This window comes from Mus caroli, chromosome 18 (genome assembly GCF_900094665.2).
Source record: "Mus caroli chromosome 18, CAROLI_EIJ_v1.1, whole genome shotgun sequence".
Lineage (NCBI taxonomy): Eukaryota > Metazoa > Chordata > Mammalia > Rodentia > Muridae > Mus > Mus caroli.
Window position 1 is genome coordinate 76,397,427 of NC_034587.1, and position 17,072 is coordinate 76,414,498.

Here is a 17,072-nt window from a genome sequence, read left to right on the forward strand (position 1 = left end):
GCATCCCATTATAGATGGTTGTGAACCCCCATGTGGTTACTGGGAATTGAACTCAGGACCCTCTGGAAAAGCAGCCAGTTTTCTTAACCACTAAGCCATCTCTCCAGCCCAGTAGGACATTCTTTAAACCTTCTGATTTCCAGAAAAGAGGCAACAAAACAGCAAAAACCCTTTTGACAACTTGGTATTCAGATCTTTTTTTTTTTTTTTAACTCCCATGGAACCAATCACATTTTTTTTAAAAACCATCATACAAAAAAAGGACTTTATTTTGGGAAATCAATTTCTAACTCTGGCAAATTTTACTTTCAGAAATAAATCCACTGGCATGCTGAACAAGGAATGCTCTTATTCTCTGTAGGAGTCCCGTCTTTTACACTGCCAAGTACCGGGGCTCTGCCTTTTGGAGTGATTCCAGCCACCATGGCATCAACGGTAATGTATCCTAGTCCTTTTTCTTTAATTACCTCTTTACAGTGTGCCTTCAACTGATCCTTCCAGCTGCACTCAGTTACCTTAGCTCTCAGCAACCCTTTGGGGTGTTCTCGTTCTCCAGTTTCTACTAACTTTTGGTTAACCACGGCTCTCATCTCTACATCTTTGTTCATCCTGCTAACCACCATCACCTTGGGCGAGGGCTGTCCCTTCCCAGCCACAAAATGACCCTTGTGCTGACGACCACTACCTACCACACTCTTCAACTGCCCGGACTTAGACCCTCAGTAGCCTGGCAAAACAATCACATCCTAAGACAAGGTTTCCAGCAACAACAACAAAGTGTCGCACGTGTTCAAGTCCAGTGGAGCCCGGCACTGTTGGGCCACAGAATCCCCAGCTTTTTTTTTCTTTACAATGTATTTTTTTTTTCTCTTTCTTCTATTTTTTTTTTTTTTTTTTTTTTTTTTTTTTTTTTTTTTTTTTTTTTTTTGGTTTTTCGAGACAGGGTTTCTCTGTATGGCCCTAGCTGTCCTGGAACTCACTCTGTAGACCAGGCTGGCCTCGAACTCAGAAATCCGCCTGCCTCTGCCTCCCGAGTGCTGGGATTAAAGGCGTGTGCCACCACGCCCAGCACGATGTATTTATTTTATTTATGTAAGTACACTGTTGCTGTCTTCAGACACACCGAAAGAGAGCATGTGATCCCATTACAGACAGTTGTGAGCCACCATGGGGTTGCTGGGAATTGAACTCAGGACCTCTGGAAGAGCAGAGCCATCTCTCCAGCCCTGGACCCCAGACCCTTACAGTCAAGGCACACACAACACATCCAGGTCTTCACACACTGGCATTCACATTAAGCACACAGAAGTCACCCCGATGCCTAACATGCAAACATCCTTGCACACAGGCATCCACACCACCACACGTACTCATATTCACACATATACACATGAACATTCCTACATGGGTACACACGCACTCGGACACGCATACACAGCCATTCAGTCTGTGCTCATAGCATGTGGTTACTCCTGGGCACGTCCACAAATACCAGTACATGCAGGCACTTAGGCATGCACTTCTAGACACACACATGCCCACATATATGCATGAGACAAACGGTGAATGCATGAGACACACCAGGAACACACATGTATGCACGTTCCTGAGGCTGCATGTCGCAGCTCGCCAGCTACAGTGTATAACTAGCATCTAGGTGAGAATATCCTGAGTGGACCCGACAGATCCACTCCTCCTCACAGCCTGGAGCTTTTGTGTTTTCTTCTTTTTGTTTGTTTTGTTCTTGAGATAGTCTTGCTGTATAGCCCAGGCTGCCAACTCCATTCTCCTGCTTTTGCCTCCCACACACTCAGACTGTGGGGTCTGTGCTACCAGGGCCAGCTTGGAGCTGTCTTAAATGGGAAAACCACCATCAAGATGTGCCAATATGAGACTAAGGTAGAAGTCCATGAGAAGGACACTTTATTTAAGGCTCACGGCAGATGGATGCAGAATGCTGGCTTACTGCACCTCAGCTGGAGTCCACGTGGCGTTAGGAGTCACATGCTCTGTGTGCATCCTGAAATAGCTGAATGACGAGTCGCTGACTTCCTGAGCACAGAATCCAAAGGGAACAAGGATCTGTTGCTCTGCCGTCAACCTAAGAGATGTTTACAGGCGCTGACTTGATAAAACTTGAAAAAAAGACTTTTGTCCTGGAAGACAGCAGCCTACTGGCTCTGACTGCTGGTGGCTCGATGTCACTGGCTACTTTATTCTTGGGAGTGATCAGATGTCACTCTGGCACCTGGAGCCGTCTGAACGCAAGCAGAGGGAGCAATTTGAGTCCCACTCAACAGCGCTCCACGCGTGGCCTGTAATCTTGTTTCGGCTCACTGGAAATCAGTGTCCTTTCTGCAGTCCAGGTACCTACCTTGTTTTTCAGCCTTCCGCTGATGTTCTGCTGTTTTAAAACAAACCAGAAGATAGTTTATGAGATGGAGAGTAAACAGTAAATTGAGCCTCCACCTTAGAGCTCACACAAACAACTCAGCAGGACAGAGCTGTGCAGAGCTTGTGTCCAAGAGCCACAGACTCCGGAGAGGGTAAAGACGAGGTCGGTCAGCACAAGGATGCACAAGCTTCTGTCACCATAGAGTAATCAGATCTAGGTCACAGGCAGGGTCACTTGGGCACCCCTTCACCTTATGATATGCTTTCTGCTCCATTACAACCTCCACACAAAGCTGTTTTTCCTGCTTTGGGGACCCTATTCTTCCTGTTGGGTTGCCTCATCCAGCCTTAATGGTGGGCTAGGCGGGGTTGGCTAGCTGTATTACAAACTGATATGCCATGTTTGTTTGAAATCCCTGGCAGGCCTGCCCTTTTCTGAAGGGAAAGGTAGGAGGCATGGATCTGGAGTAGAGGAGCGATGTGGGGGAGGGGCTAGGTGGAGGAGAGGGGAGAGATACTGCTGTTGTATTATATGAGGATTTAAAAGAAAGAAGCCTTCAAGTTGTTGGTCAAGGGGGCCCCTGGAGACACTTCCCACAAAAATACTCTTAATTGTCCAACAATGTTTGATGATAACATCCTATTACTGATCATAGACACAGAGTATTCAAGTGGGTGCTAACCTGGAAACTCTGTCCCTGCTGGCTAGCTTTTAGTACTAGAAGATGCTATGCAGGCTGCTGCAAGAGAGAAGTTATCAAACCCCTTTCCTAGCTAGAACCTGTGAGCTGTAGAATAATGGCCACCCTGGCAAGATATGCAACAGAGGCATGAGGGTTACAGTAATGAGCAGTTATGGGCTTAAGGTCTACATTCTACAGAAGGGAACTCACGCCTAGTACTGTAACCTTGATCGAGAAACTGAAGCTGGGAGGTCATAGGCCCTGGAGAACCTGCTACGATCATCTCGCTAGATGGACATAGAATCAAACTGTCTTCTAAATACTTCTCTTTATACCCACAGTTTAGCACAGTGAAATTCTTCATCAGTGATGTGGTCGGCAGGGCTTGGAGACTCACTACTGGCCAAAGCGCCGAGAAGTACACAAGTCACCGCAGCCCTAAATGGGGTGTATCTACATCATACCCTCTCTCCCTCAAACCTCAGGGAGTAGTTTTCAAGAGAGGGATGGAAAGACTGTAAGATCCAGAGGTCAGGAAGCACTGCTGTACCACGCCGTCTCCTGGACGTGACAGATCGTGCGTCGCACTCACGAGCTAAGAGCTGCTGGCCACCTGCACAAGATCCAGCCGGTTGACATTTCAGCATGGAGCAAGGATGGGCTCACAGGCCTCAGCTCTAGGTAAGGAGCTGCTGGCAATTAAGGCTGCTGGGGAAGGCAGAGTCAGCTTTCTTTAAGGACAGCACAGGTGTAGCCCTCATGGTTGCCTGTGCTCCAGTGACAGTCCAATTCCCATATTACATAGGGTAGCACCAATTAGCTTCAGTGAGGCACAAAGCTGGGAGGGAGACTCGGGGAACAGGAGTCCTACGTTAGAAGGGAGACAAGAGAGGCAGATATGTTTAATATACATTGGGCATATAAACAAAATTCTCAGAGTAAATACAAAATAGTTTATTTATCCGGGACCAGGTAGGTACCAATCGCTGAGGACTGGCTGCGGAGGTCTGCAGATGCAGTCCGATGGGTTCTGTGCAGTTCTCCTGCCGCTGAGGGACTACTACGACAGAAGGTACACACCAGAGGCTTTGTCCTGCAGTCTGACCCACAGGCAGGGGCAGGCAGCTCAGAGGCCCCAGCCCTACCCCTGCTCTCTCTTGCCACAGAGGCCCTGCTGCGTGCCTCTGTCAGCTCCGAGCTCCTCTTCCTGCTCATCCTCTGCCTCGTGGGCGTGGCATTCCCACTCTGTGCTGCTGTCCTCGTCCTCATCCTCCTCACCCAAAAGGAAGCTTTTGGGGGAAGCGTCCCCGTGCTGCCGCCGGGATCGCGCCTTCTTTCTCTTCCAGAGCGAACGAGTCGGTTCAGACGCCTGCTCCAGCCCTGATGGTGGCGCCAGACTCTGACACTGGAGCCCTAGCTCCTTCTTGCGTTTGTACTCCATTATCTGCTTATTCAGTGCCTCGTGGTCAATCCCACACAGATTTGGGTGTGCGGTTGGTTCTGGGGAGTCATGTGGTACCTGGGCATCAGCGTTCCTGGGAGAGAAGAGAAGCCTTCACACAGAGCCCAAACCACACTCCAAAGCACTGTGTAAGGAGCAAATCATCTGCATAGGCCCCGTGCTACCTCTCCCCATCTCTGACCTTATCTGAGGGTGACAGGGATGTAGCAAGGTGATCCTGGACAGTGGCTCGGGTGACCAGTGTGTGCACCTGAGCGTGGTGGTACACAGCCACCCAGAACTATGCAGACCTGTGCTGGATCCAGGGGCAGGAACCAAGGGGGCCACGTGTGCTAGTAGAAGCATAGACTAGTAGAGCAGCCGCTGTGGCTAAAGCATCTGCCACAGGTAGCAGAGAGATGTCCACGTGGCTCACCTCAAACCGTCCAAGTCGTCCCTTTCATCTGGGGGTCCAAAGTCAGCCTCTGCCAGCAACCGATCTACCTGAAAGGAAAGTATGGGGGGGGGCGCGAGGATATGGTAGGCCACGCCCTCTGCTTGCAGGGTACAGAGTCAGGGCCTCCCACGTAGTCCAGCACAAGTCACCTGGCTTCAGCTAACACCACTGCAGGCCGGCGCCTTCTCAATGCTGCGATCCACCCCACTCCCTGTTCCATTATCTTTTTTTTTTTTTTTTTTTGGTTTTTCGAGACAGGGTTTCTCTGTATAGCCCTGGCTGTCCTGGAACTCACTTTGTAGACCAGGTTGGCCTCGAACTCGGAAATCCACCTGCCTCTGTGGACAAAGGCATTGCAGCCAAGCCTGGTGACCTTAAGAGGTTCAAAAACCTTGGAAATAAAAATTTTCAACTCTAGGAAGCATCCTGGGTTCCTCAGAGGAGCCACTGACAATGGGTCATTGCTCAGTGCTGACCCTGACGTAGGGCGTTTAAGTCTGGAGCTGAGTCAGCTCCTGAGACAGCTGCTGGAGGAGTTAACAAGGCCAGGACTCAGCTGGCTTCTGAAATCCTTCAAGGCCTCACCAAATATGGAACTAGCATAGCAACCAATCAGAACTGTACTAATGTCTCTGCTGCACTTCTAGCCAATCATATTAGAGGTTACTTAACCTTCTGGAAAATTCCCCTAGCCCTGCATTAGAGGGAACCTGTGAGCTCCTCTGGTGGTCGCCATTTTGATGAATGGTTGACCCCTGCATGCTGGTAATTTCTGCAGAATAAACACTCTGTCTTGAAAGGGTGTCCTCTGACTTCAACACCCACTATGCTGACTTGTTCTATACCAATTTGACATAAGCTAGAGACATCTGGGAAGAGGAAACGTCAACTGAGAAAATGTCCCTGTGGACACTTTCTGGCCTGTGGCCAAGCACGTAGAGCATTTCCTTAATTAGGAATTGATGTGGGACAGCCGGGCGTGGTGGCGCACGCCTTTAATCCCAGCACTCGGGAGGCAGAGGCAGGCGGATTTCTGAGTTCGAGGCCAGCCTGGTCTACAAAGTGAGTGCCAGGACAGCCAGGGCTACACAGAGAAACCCTGTCTCGAAAAACCAAAAAAAAAAAAAAAAAAAAAAAAAAGGAATTGATGTGGGGGTGCCTAGCCCTTTGGGGGGGTGCCACCCCTGGGCTGGTGGTCCTTGGGTGGGCCACCAGCTGGAAATAAAAATTGGAAATAAAAATTTTCAACTCTAGGAAGCATCCTGGGACCCAAAGGGAGCTGGCCGAGCAAGCCATGAGGAGGAAGGTGACAAGCAGCACTCTTACATGGTCCCTGCCTCCACGTCCCTGTCCTGTTTGAGTTCCTGCCCTGACTTCCCTCACCAATGGACTGTGAGACAAAACTATAAGCTGAAATAAGCTCTTCCCTCCCCAGTTGCTTTTGGTCATGGCGTTCTATCATAGCTATAGAAAGCCTGACTAAGACGCTCCACAGAACACTGGCTGCTATTCCAGAGGACCTGGGTTTACTTCCCAGAACCCGCACACGAGTTCCTGGCATCAAATGCTCAGAGGGCAGTATATGCATGTGGTACAGACATACATACAAGCAATACACCCATATTCATAATTTTTTTAACTAATAAATTAGCAAACAAACAACACGTAAATAAAAGCTCATTCTGGTGTACATGAGATTTAAAAAAAAAAGGCTAATCATGGTAAAAGCTCACCTCAGCCAGGACCAAGTCTCTTTTGTCTTGAACAAACACTATGGGTGGAACATTTCTTAGGGTTTGCTGAGATATCAGAAGATGCCTGAGGAGAGAGCACGTGACATTTAGTGGAGAGGAACCAAACATAAACTACATGAAACTCACAAATTTACCAGGAGATAAGACTTGCTCACTATGGAGGCAGAAGGGGTGTCTGAGAGAGCCACTGACAACGGGTCATTGATGGGGCGGGGCGGGGGGGGGGGGAGGGAAAGCAGGGCTTTGGTGAATCCTTTTCTATACTGCCTCATCATATAGGATGCACCATACCATCGCGGGTCTTCACTCTTCCAAGGGACCGAGGCCTAATTAACAAGTTGTTGGAATTGGACTCACAGCATCCTATACTCAGTGGGCACTCCCTGGAAGGACTCCAACCTGACATCCCTGCTAGACACGAAAGATTTTGGTACAGCTCAGTAATGTGATACAGACCAGACTAATGAGGTCTAGGCCCTGCAATCCCTTGAAACTTTGATACCAAACTTTGGGCAATCACAACAGTCTCAAAGATGTGTTTCACTCTGCTAACGTGCTTCTGATCCTTCTCTGATGGGTGCAGACACTCTATCTATGGAAGGGATGCCAGTGACCCTCATACTGAACATGAGACAGTACACAGACAGACAAACAGGTATGCTGGACGAGCCCCACCCTCCTGAAGGGAGGGCAAGAGCTACAGAGAGGAGCAGGAGGTCTGTAAGAAAGCAGGCTGAGAAACCCCCGAGGAGCAAGCCAATAAGCAGCACCCTCCATGGCCTCTGCACCAGCTCCCGCCCCAGGTTCCTAACGTCTGCGTTCCTGTCCTGATGCAGTGATGAACAGTGATACAGAAGTGTAAAGTCAAACAAACCCTTTCCTCCCAAATTGGTTTGTTGGTCATAGAATTTCATCGCAGCAACAGAAACCTTATGAAGACACTGAATAGCTTCATTATATCCAAGCAGCTCACCAATTTTCAAAATTTTGGGTCTCGGGACCCTTTACAACTCTAAGAAGTGACTGAGAACGGCCAACAGATTTTGTTTACGTTGTTCTATGGACGTCAACTCGACTGGAAATCAAATCTGAGAAATTTTAAAATGGCACATTTGAAAAGCCATTTAAAACAGTAAGCACACTAACTGCGGCCACACACAGCTTTCATGGAAAAAAATAACTTCTGTAAGGAAGTGTTGAGAGCGGTGGCCTAGTCTGTGTGTCTGCACGTTTTTGAGGACCAGCTCAGCGGGGGAACAGCCAGCGCCTCATTCCGCACTCACTTCCTGTTGCTATTCTTGCTGATACACGTGAAACCGTGGCCTCACACAGATAAGGAACTGCGGAAGGGGAGACCTATTAATAGTCCTTAGGAAAGTAGGGATCGTTTTGAGCCCCCGTGCAACCTAACACAATCCAGTATCACGCTACAATGCATCAGGGTCTGGCGGGTTAGGGACCTTCTCCCCCGGGGTGGACTTATGGCCTTGTATGTCAGGTCAGTTGCTGACACTAGGTCAGAACCCTGCGCAGTACAGCGTGGCACTTGCAAAGTCATGGTCCCACAAGAACACACTTAGCGTTCTCCAGACTCTCGAGTTCACACACTTCTGGCTCAACTGCTCAAATTCTGTAAGGGTACATTTTGCTACCAGCCTTGGGCGGGGCCTGGCCATCTGTCTGCTCTTCAGTGGTTCACTCCTGCAGGCATTCTCACCTCGGGAGGACCTTAGGGAGGACGGTGCCTCAGCAGACATTAGAGACCTGCCTGTGCTTCCCGCCAAGGACCAACATTTACAACGGTGTTCTTTTTACTCTTTTCCTTGTGCATCCAGGATGCTTTTAGGTAAATCAGGCACTGTGTGTCTCAGCAAGCTTGGGCAGCAGTGGAATCAAGAGCCAACTTTAATGCAGTCAAAATAGTTCTTGCCTCACAGAACCCTGGAAGGACCTGTGGAGCCCCACAAGACTTTTGAGAAATCTGATTAGGTTAGGTCTTACAGGAAAATGCAATTTATACTCTAGGAATCAAGGAGACGCTTCTCAGATTTTCCTGAAAGGCAAAAATCCTCAATGCAAATGAAATTGCAAAGTTTACCTACAGACAAGCGGCCAAGGCACTTAAGGTTCAGTTAGAAGGCGTTACTCGCAGGAAGCAAACCCCATCACCTCATGTAGGCAGCGCTCCTCTGCAGCACGGACTCCGTGTGCTTGTTCCGCTCCGCAGAGAACCCCGTCTTCCAGTACACTCGGCAGGCTGAGAAGTCTGAAGTCACAGAGACCTGAAATGCCCCCCCAACGCTTGTCACTTTACGTTCAGTCTGCACAGTTCGCACAGCGTGCTGGAGATAGGTGCTATAGCTTCTGCCTCTTGCCACTTATTCTGGTGATGGCAGCCAGAGAGCATAGCATTCACCCAGGGGAAGTCGGGTCACAGACACCCACGCTAACCTCCCTTCTCTCAGCTCAGCCCCGTGGGCCCCACCGTACTGCTCACAGCCCCTTCTAGGAAGATGGTGGGCCCCACGCTCTCTACTCACAGCCCCTTCTAGGAAGATGGTGGGCCCCACGCTCTCTGCTCACANGGGCCCCACGCTCTCTACTCACAGCCCCTTCTAGGAAGATGGTGGGCCCCACGCTCTCTGCTCACAGCCCCTTCTAGGAAGATGGTGGGCCCCACACTCTCTTTATAAACCTCACCACAGTCCTAAGCCCCAACCCCGGCCTCCGCTCGCTCACCTTGGAGAGCTCCACATTCAGGTCATAGACCTCCTGGCTCACTTGAGGAGTGCACAGCAGTTCCGTCAATGATTTGTAGAGAAGGCCGTTCAGGACCCTCAGGCGGATGCTGTCTTCCTTCCTAGTCTTCTTTGAGGTGTTCTTCGTGAGGAACTCATACTTGGATGGCCTGGGGGTCAAGTGAGACCCCAGGGAGGGACCTTCATACCAAAACTTCTTCCTAGATCAAGAAAACAAGATTGGGTTGGGAGGGGGCGGCCGGAGAAGTAGCTCCGTGGTTAACAACACTAGTTAGTCTTTTGGGGACCTGGGTTCAGTTCCAGCATTCACATGGTATCTCTCAATAAATCTGACGAACTCCTCAGACCTCCACAGATACCAGGCTTGCACATGATGCACGCAACATACATGCAGGCAAAATACTCAAACACATAAATGAATCCTTTTTCGTTTGTTTGCTTGTTTGTTTCTTTGTTTTTCTGGCCTTGAACTTAATAGATTGCCTGCTTCTGCCTCTGAGTTTGGGATTAAAGACATGTGCCAGCACCATTTTAGAACTCAGGTACAAAGGCCAAGCAGTGGCAGTGTACACCTTTAAATCCAGCACTCAAGATGGAGAGGCAGGTGGATTTCTGTGAGTTAGAGGCCAGACTGGTTTACAGAGTAAGTTCCAAGACAGCCAGACAGAGAAACTGTCTTGAAAAAAACCACGCACGCATGCACACACACACACGCGCACACACACACACACACACACACACACACTCACAGAGGGAGAGAGACAGAGACAGAGACAGAAAGAGAGAGAGATACAAGCTCATATGCATACATATATAACACATCTTTATAAAGAGATGGGGGATCCTTTTTTTAAAAATTAGATGAGATAGCTATGACAAGTTAAAAAAAAGTTTTACATAAACCACGTCAAAACGCTGTGACACTTCAAGCCTAGGGTGCTTTCCAGGATGGGACAGAAGACACTTAACATAACCATGTAATTGTGACTTGTGTCTCTCTACAGTGGAAGAACAGATAGGCCTCTAGATTTTATCTCCAAATTTCACGAAGCGCTATGCCTCTGCCCCGTTGGCCATTCATGAAGATGAGGGTTGACGGTTCTGGTGTGCTCCACGGAACACTTGGGAAACTGAGGGAAGCCTCACTTCTCACTGTGAGAACAGGGGTGAGTCCCGGGAGAGCAGGGAAAGAGGACAAACGCCCAGATAAGTACAAAATGCTCCTAAGTAATAGGGATCAAAGGCAGCTGTGACAATGAAAGCGGGCGCGCCTGGATCCCAGACCATGCTGGCCAGCACCTTCCTGAAACCTGGGCTCCTCACAGGAATGGCTGATTCTCGGGGTTGAAGGGGCATATGTAAGATGAGCTTAAGACATCTTGAAGTGTCAGAAGGTAAGAAATTGCTAAACATCTGGGGTGTGTCAAGAGAGCAAAGGGGTAGTGGGGGCTGCTAAAGGCCAAAGACGGAACACTGAGCAAAATAAAACTGTAGCTGGGGTTAAGAGCACTGACTACCTCTTCCAGAGGTACTGAGTTCAAATCCCAGCAGCCACATGGTGGCTCACAACCATCTGTAATGGGATCTGATGCCCTCTTCTGGTGTGTCTGAAGACAGCTAGAGTGTACTTATATATAATAAATAAATAAATCTTAAAAAAAACAAAACAAAACCCATAGCTGGTAACTACAAGTCCACACTGATGAATGCATTAATAAATGAAGGGGAACAAAGATTCAAATTAATCCGCGACTCATCCTTCACCTCTTAAGGTCAGGGGCTACAACACACAGCAGCTTCTTAGCAAAAATGACAAAAGGGACAGCTGACCCCAGAACAGTGGGAGGCACACTGGCTGTAAGACCCCTCGATAAGACAGGATAAAATGGCAGGAAGCTCATGGCTATATACACCCTGAGAAGATGGATAAAATGCTGCTTTTCCTCTGTTTCTTTCTCCCGAAGTCCACAACCCACAGATAACCATGAAGAAAATATTGAATTCCAGTGGTGTGCAACCACACAACCTCCAAACAGGATTCTCCAGAACGGTTACAGCTGTCAAACAGGGAAAGACTGACCACAAGCTACTGTGTCTGGATAGGAAAAAAACATTAAGGATGGCACATTAAACTCTGATAGAGAATCTTAGGCCAGTCCCAGAACCATGCACTTCTTCATAATCCTAAAACCACCTGTAAAATCATTTGTTAAAACAAACCCCCCAAAATATAAACTGGCTTACCACACTTGGTAGATTCTAAGATGCCGTGGAAATTAAAAATATCTTTTTCTTGTCTTGTTTTTGGAGACAGAGCTTCTCTATTTAGCCCTGACTATCTTGGAACTCATGCTGTAACCCAGATCAGAGATCCGCCTTGAACTCAGATCAGAGATCCGCCTGCCTCTGCCTCCCGAGAGCTGAGATAAAAGGCCTTGTGAGGCCACTGCCCGGCGGAATCAAAGTATATCCTTATTACTAAAGATATCTAATGAAGGCAAATTTTATGCACTTAAAATGTGAAGGGAACGAGGAAATTGTCAAAGGTCAATCTGCAGGTGATCTGCCAATAATCATCTTCTAACACCTGTCCCCATGGTCCTGCCCCAACCCCTCGTGGACACCCGTTCCCTGTAGAAACCGCCTCCATCCAACTATGCACCAGGCGACCAGGCCCGCAAAAGACCCTGATCCGTGCATACCTGGTTTTCGAAGCAAATTTCTTGAGCAAGTTCTTGCTGCCGCAGGAGGCGACCGAGGTGTGCAGGGCCGGCGCGCGGCCGGGAAGAAGCGCGGCCCTGTGGCCGCCCCGCAGAGCTTGAAGCCCCGCGCAGGAGCCTCTCAGCCCCGCGACGCCGGCCCACATGCTTCGGGGCGCGGGGCCCGCAAACACGAGTGGGCGCAAGACGGACCGGCGTGTAAGCCCTAGACCACCAAAGACCTGACCTGACAACAGGAAGCCCCAGGCCATGTGTGGGCGGGACTAACCCGACATGGGCGTGGCTAACCCGGCTGGTGGGCGGGGCTGCGGCGCGGAGTTATGACTGCTGTGGGCGGGGCGCAAACTGTGGGCAGTGTGGCCAGGGCCCCCAAACCACCCGGAATTTTTATTTTTAGCCGTGCAGTTACTTTATTATTTACTTATGTAAATGCGTGTGTGTGACATCCGCATGTCAATGCAGGTGCCTCCGGAAGCCAGACGAGAGAGTGACATCCCCTGGAGCCGGAGTTAGAGTTGAGAACTGCCTGATGGACTCCTGGAAACCAAGTGCTATTAACAGCTTAGCCATCTCTTCAGCCCCACCCAGCTTATTTTAAAGCAAGGCCATGGTGCCCGTACTGTAGTGTGCATCTCAAAAAGCTAGAAGGGTGTTTTGATCGTTTCACCGCTAAAGAGGGAATAAATGTTTGAGGAGACAGTTAAGCTTAACATGACTGGAACATGCAATGCACCGGGTATGTAAACGGTGAATGGTGGCCATCAATATAATACTGTCTCTGGTTTGATGTTTTAGTTTTTTGGTTTTGTTTTGTTTTGTTTTGGGGTGGGGGGCGTGTTTCGAGACAGGGTTTCTTTGCATAACCCTGACTGTCCTGGAACTCACTTTGTAGACCAGGCTGGCCTCGAACTCAGAAATCCACCTGCCTCTGCCTCCCGAGTGCTGGGATTAAAGGCGTGCGCCACCACGCCCGGCTGATGTTTTAGTTTTAAGATTATTTGAAAGTGAAAAAACAGTAGAACGCAAACAGGGAGTTAAGAAGGCTCTGTATCTAAGGATTTTGAATGAGGAGACAGAGGGAAGATGGGCCTAACTCTACTGCCTGCAGTCTCTGTTGTCTTCATTACTATCGTTAGTTTTCCTGCTCTACCTTGTCCCTGTAGTATTTCCTCACTTCAACTCAAATAAGCAGCCGTTTCATCAGTGGGGAGAAAATTTAGTACAGGAACATACATGTCAGATTTTAACAAGATGGAAGATGACACAGTCCACCGGAAATCAGTAGCTCTAGCCCAGAGTGTTCACCCACATTCAAACTAAAAACTAAGCAAAGCAGTTTTCATTTAAAGCTGCTGTCTGCGGGTTGAGCTTTTGCAGTAGGTTGCTAAGGACAATGACCTATTCTTTCAGCTATTCCTCCAGGTCATTCTGCTCCAGGTAGCAAGGGAAGTCATGCTGGACAGTAGTCAGTACAAGCATTCTTTAAGTGAAACACACACACACACACACACACACACACACTCGCAATGAACCCGAATCTAATCATCTTTTCTACCTTATTCAGTGGGTGTTAGCAATTCAGAATAAGACTGAATTTTTTCCCATATCAGCCAAAGGGCCCGCTGCATGGCAGCGCATTGAAAAATAACCATGGAGGGCTGGAGAGATGGCTCAGCAGTTAAGAACACTGACTGCTCTTCCAGAGGTCCTGAGTTCACTTCCCAGCAACCACATGGTGGCTCACAACCATCTGTAAGGGGATCAGATGCCCTCTTCTGGTGTGTCTGAAGTCAGCAACAGTGTACTCACATACATTAAATAAATAAATAAATAAATAAATAAATAAATAAATAAATATTTAAGAGGCGGGGGGAGAGATTGATTGATTGATTACCCTGGTACAAGCCTGGGAACAGAGTAACAAGCTTTGTCCTGTTTGTGGCATTTGAATCCACTGGGAAAGACCAAAGACAGTCTCAATCCAAATTTTGGTTAAATGAATTTATTCTTACTGTTAGCAGAAGGACAGCAAGCAGCCTTAGAGCCACACAGCACGATGTGCAGAAAGTGGGGTTAAGGTGGGGTTTTAAAGACAGACATCAGAAAGGTGTGCTTTACAAACATACGTGGCATCGACAACTGGGTAGGAAAACTATTTTACTTTCCTCTGGTTTTCTTTTTTTTCTTCTTCCACAATATGTAATAATAAAACGACCATTTTGCTGGTCGGTGATGGTGCACGTCTTTAACCCCAGCACGTGGGAGGTAGGCATAGGTAGATCTCTGAGTTCGAGGCCAGCCTTGTCTATGGTGCGAGTTCCAGGACAGCCAGGGCTACACAGAGAAACCCTGTCTCAAAACAAGCAAAGACCATTCCATCTCTTCCCCACCGCAATAAGTGGGTTTTCCAGAGGCAAGGGCAGCTGCTGATACCTCACAGCCCATTGTCTTATTCTTCTCACACATGAAGTTCGCTAGGCGCTCCCAGGCATCCCAGAGCAAAAGGTCTTCAGGCATGCCTGGCTCCATAGTTAGAGTCTTTAGCCCTCACAGGGGACCTGTGTAAATCATTACACAGGTTAGTGAAGGCTACAAAAGTTTTAAAGAGGTTCCAGAGTTCAACCAGGCCTTACTGGAGACAGAAGCAGATAGCTAATGCAGATAGGGAGAGTCACTGCAGGTGTTTAGAAAATATAAGAAACCCAGCTGTAGATCTGCTGGAATTTCAGAGCCAAGCTGCAGGGTCTCCAGTCTGAAAGTTAGAGCTGATCTTAAGATTAGAGCTGAGCTCCAGAGACATTGGACTGTGGAAGGCAAGACGCAGAATAATAGTGGCAAATTGCAAAGCTGGTGTCCAGACAGATGAGCAAAAGGTGGGAGGTTCACAGTTGGAGCGGGCCCCATCAAGCAACGACACTCATGCTGCCCTGAAAGCGCCACAGGCAGTCGTTTTGATTACCTTTGGACACCTTGATGAATGGGTCTCCCAGTAACAGGCTGGCAGGCGGGGCTGGAGCCATTGCTGTCACGGTTGCAGATGTCCTCTTTGTTATGGGGCTCAAGGCAGGGGTGTTGCACACTCGTTCTTGGGCCTGGTTTTCCTGAGACTGTTTTAATATGCCGCTGTGCCCATATGCTACCCATTTACTTTAAAAGCTTTGCATCTGATCTCTTTTTTTAGTTATAGAAACATTATTTCTTAGCCTTTGCTTTATAGTTGGTGCCAGGTAGTTTTTGGTATCTTTGAACACAAATAAGACTCAAAGTCCACTCTGCCTTTCTTTCTTTGCATCGAAAATGGCATCATCTGGCGCAAACCACGGCCTTAATCACTGTTTCACACAAGATGAAGTAGTTTAAAGGCAAACCACTACCTCACACAATATGAGGTGTGTAACGAGTTGGAAACAGTTGGGTCTTGGCTGTCCTTTGAAGCACTTACTAACAATGCTGGGCCAGGGATCAGACTTAGGCATTGTTCCACAGAGGTGCCAGGCCTCCAAGAAAGCGAGACAGACTTGAGGAAGAAGCTAGGCATGACCATATACAGAGGGGAAGGGGACACCAAGAAAACAAAATTCTCTAAATCAACATGAGCAAGGATCATATACACTCACAGAGACTGAGGCGGCACGCACAGCGCCTGCATGGGTCTGGATCTACACCAGGTCCTCTGGGCGTGTGTGTGTGTGTGTGTGCATTATTGTGGCTTCCAGGTTAGTGTTTTTATGGGACTCCTGAGTGTGTGAACAAGTGATTCTCTGATCCTTGTGCCTTCTCTTGGGAGCTTTCCTTCTGCTATTTTTTTTTTCATGTCCAGCTTTGATGTGACTGTTTTTGTTTCACTTTATGTCTTATTTGGTTACATGTTATCTCTTAGAAGCCAGTTCTTTCCTAATGAGAGATAGAAAGAAGGGGCAAAGCTCCTGATGGGAGGGATGGGGGGGCTGGGACGAATAAAGGGAGAGGAAACTGTAATCAGGATATAGAATGTGAGAAAAGGATCTATTTTTAATAAAAGGGGGAGGAACCTAAATGCCAACGAGCTAGTGGAGAAATAATACAGAACGGTGTATCTGTGTAACTGAATATTAAAATAAGAGGAAGCCGGGCGTGGTGGCGCACGCCTTTAGTCCCAGCACTCGGGAGGCAGAGGCAGGCGGATTTCTGAGTTCGAGGCCAGCTTGGTCTACAAAGTGAGTGCCAGGACAGCCAGGGCTACACAGAGAAACCCTGTCTCGAAAAAACCAAAAAAATAAAATAAAATAAAATAAGAGGAAATACTGATGTGTGGAACTTTAGAGCATGATGCAATCTAGACTTGATAAACCAGCGAGGAAGGACTACATATAATTCCATTTATTGAAATGTCTAAACTAGGTCAATCTACAAACAAAACATAGCTTAGTGATTACCATAAGCTTCAGGGATAAGGAAATGGAAAGCAATTACTTTTCCTTCTCAGAGGGACCTTTTCCCTAGAATTTGATTGTAGTCTCAGTTCCAGTTGTCTGACCTCCCTTATGATATTTAGAGGACATCTACAGTATATGTTAATAAATATTTGTATTAAAGTATTTTAATTTTTTAAAGATTCATTTATTTATTATATGTAAATACACTGTAGCTGTCTTCAGACCCCTTTTCTTCTCTCTCTGTTCCTGCTTGATCTGGCCCTGTTCACTCCAGCCCAAAGATTTATTTATTTATTATATGTGAGTACACCGTAGTTGTCTTCAGACACTCCAGAAGAGGGCATCAGGTCCCATTACAGATGGTTGTGAACCACCATGTGGTTGCTAGGAATTGAACTCAGGACCTCTAGAAGAGCAGTCAGTGCTCTTAACCGCTGAGCCATCTCTCC

General features: G+C 48.0%; 1 protein-coding gene and 1 pseudogene across 1 annotated transcript; both read right to left on the reverse strand.

Annotated features, from left to right (window-relative positions):
- Window positions 1-286: 286 nt before the first annotated feature.
- On the reverse strand, window positions 287-623 carry LOC110284568 (annotated as a pseudogene).
- Window positions 624-4,007: 3,384 nt separating this feature from the next.
- Rbfa (ribosome binding factor A) lies at window positions 4,008-12,486 on the reverse strand. The gene is made up of 6 exons (XM_021150646.1): window positions 12,191-12,486; window positions 9,469-9,688; window positions 8,899-9,011; window positions 6,709-6,793; window positions 4,955-5,022; window positions 4,008-4,612 (listed from the first exon to the last, which is right to left on the reverse strand). Exons 1-6 carry the CDS (start codon window positions 12,457-12,459, stop codon window positions 4,219-4,221), a joined length of 1,149 nt encoding a protein of 382 aa, XP_021006305.1. The 5' UTR covers window positions 12,460-12,486; the 3' UTR covers window positions 4,008-4,218.
- Between the last annotated feature and the right edge of the window lie 4,586 nt (window positions 12,487-17,072).

Coding starts and splice junctions, on each gene's coding strand:
- Rbfa (XM_021150646.1), bottom strand. CDS start 12,459: ATGGCCTGGGGCTTCCTGTTGTCAGGTCAGGTCTTTGGTGGTCTAGGG. Junction 5,023..6,708: donor GAGACTTGGTCCTGGCTGAG/GTGAGCTTTTAC, acceptor CTTTCCTTTCAG/GTAGATCGGTTGCTGGCAGA. Junction 4,613..4,954: donor GACGACTTGGACGGTTTGAG/GTGAGCCACGTG, acceptor CTTCTCTCCCAG/GAACGCTGATGCCCAGGTAC.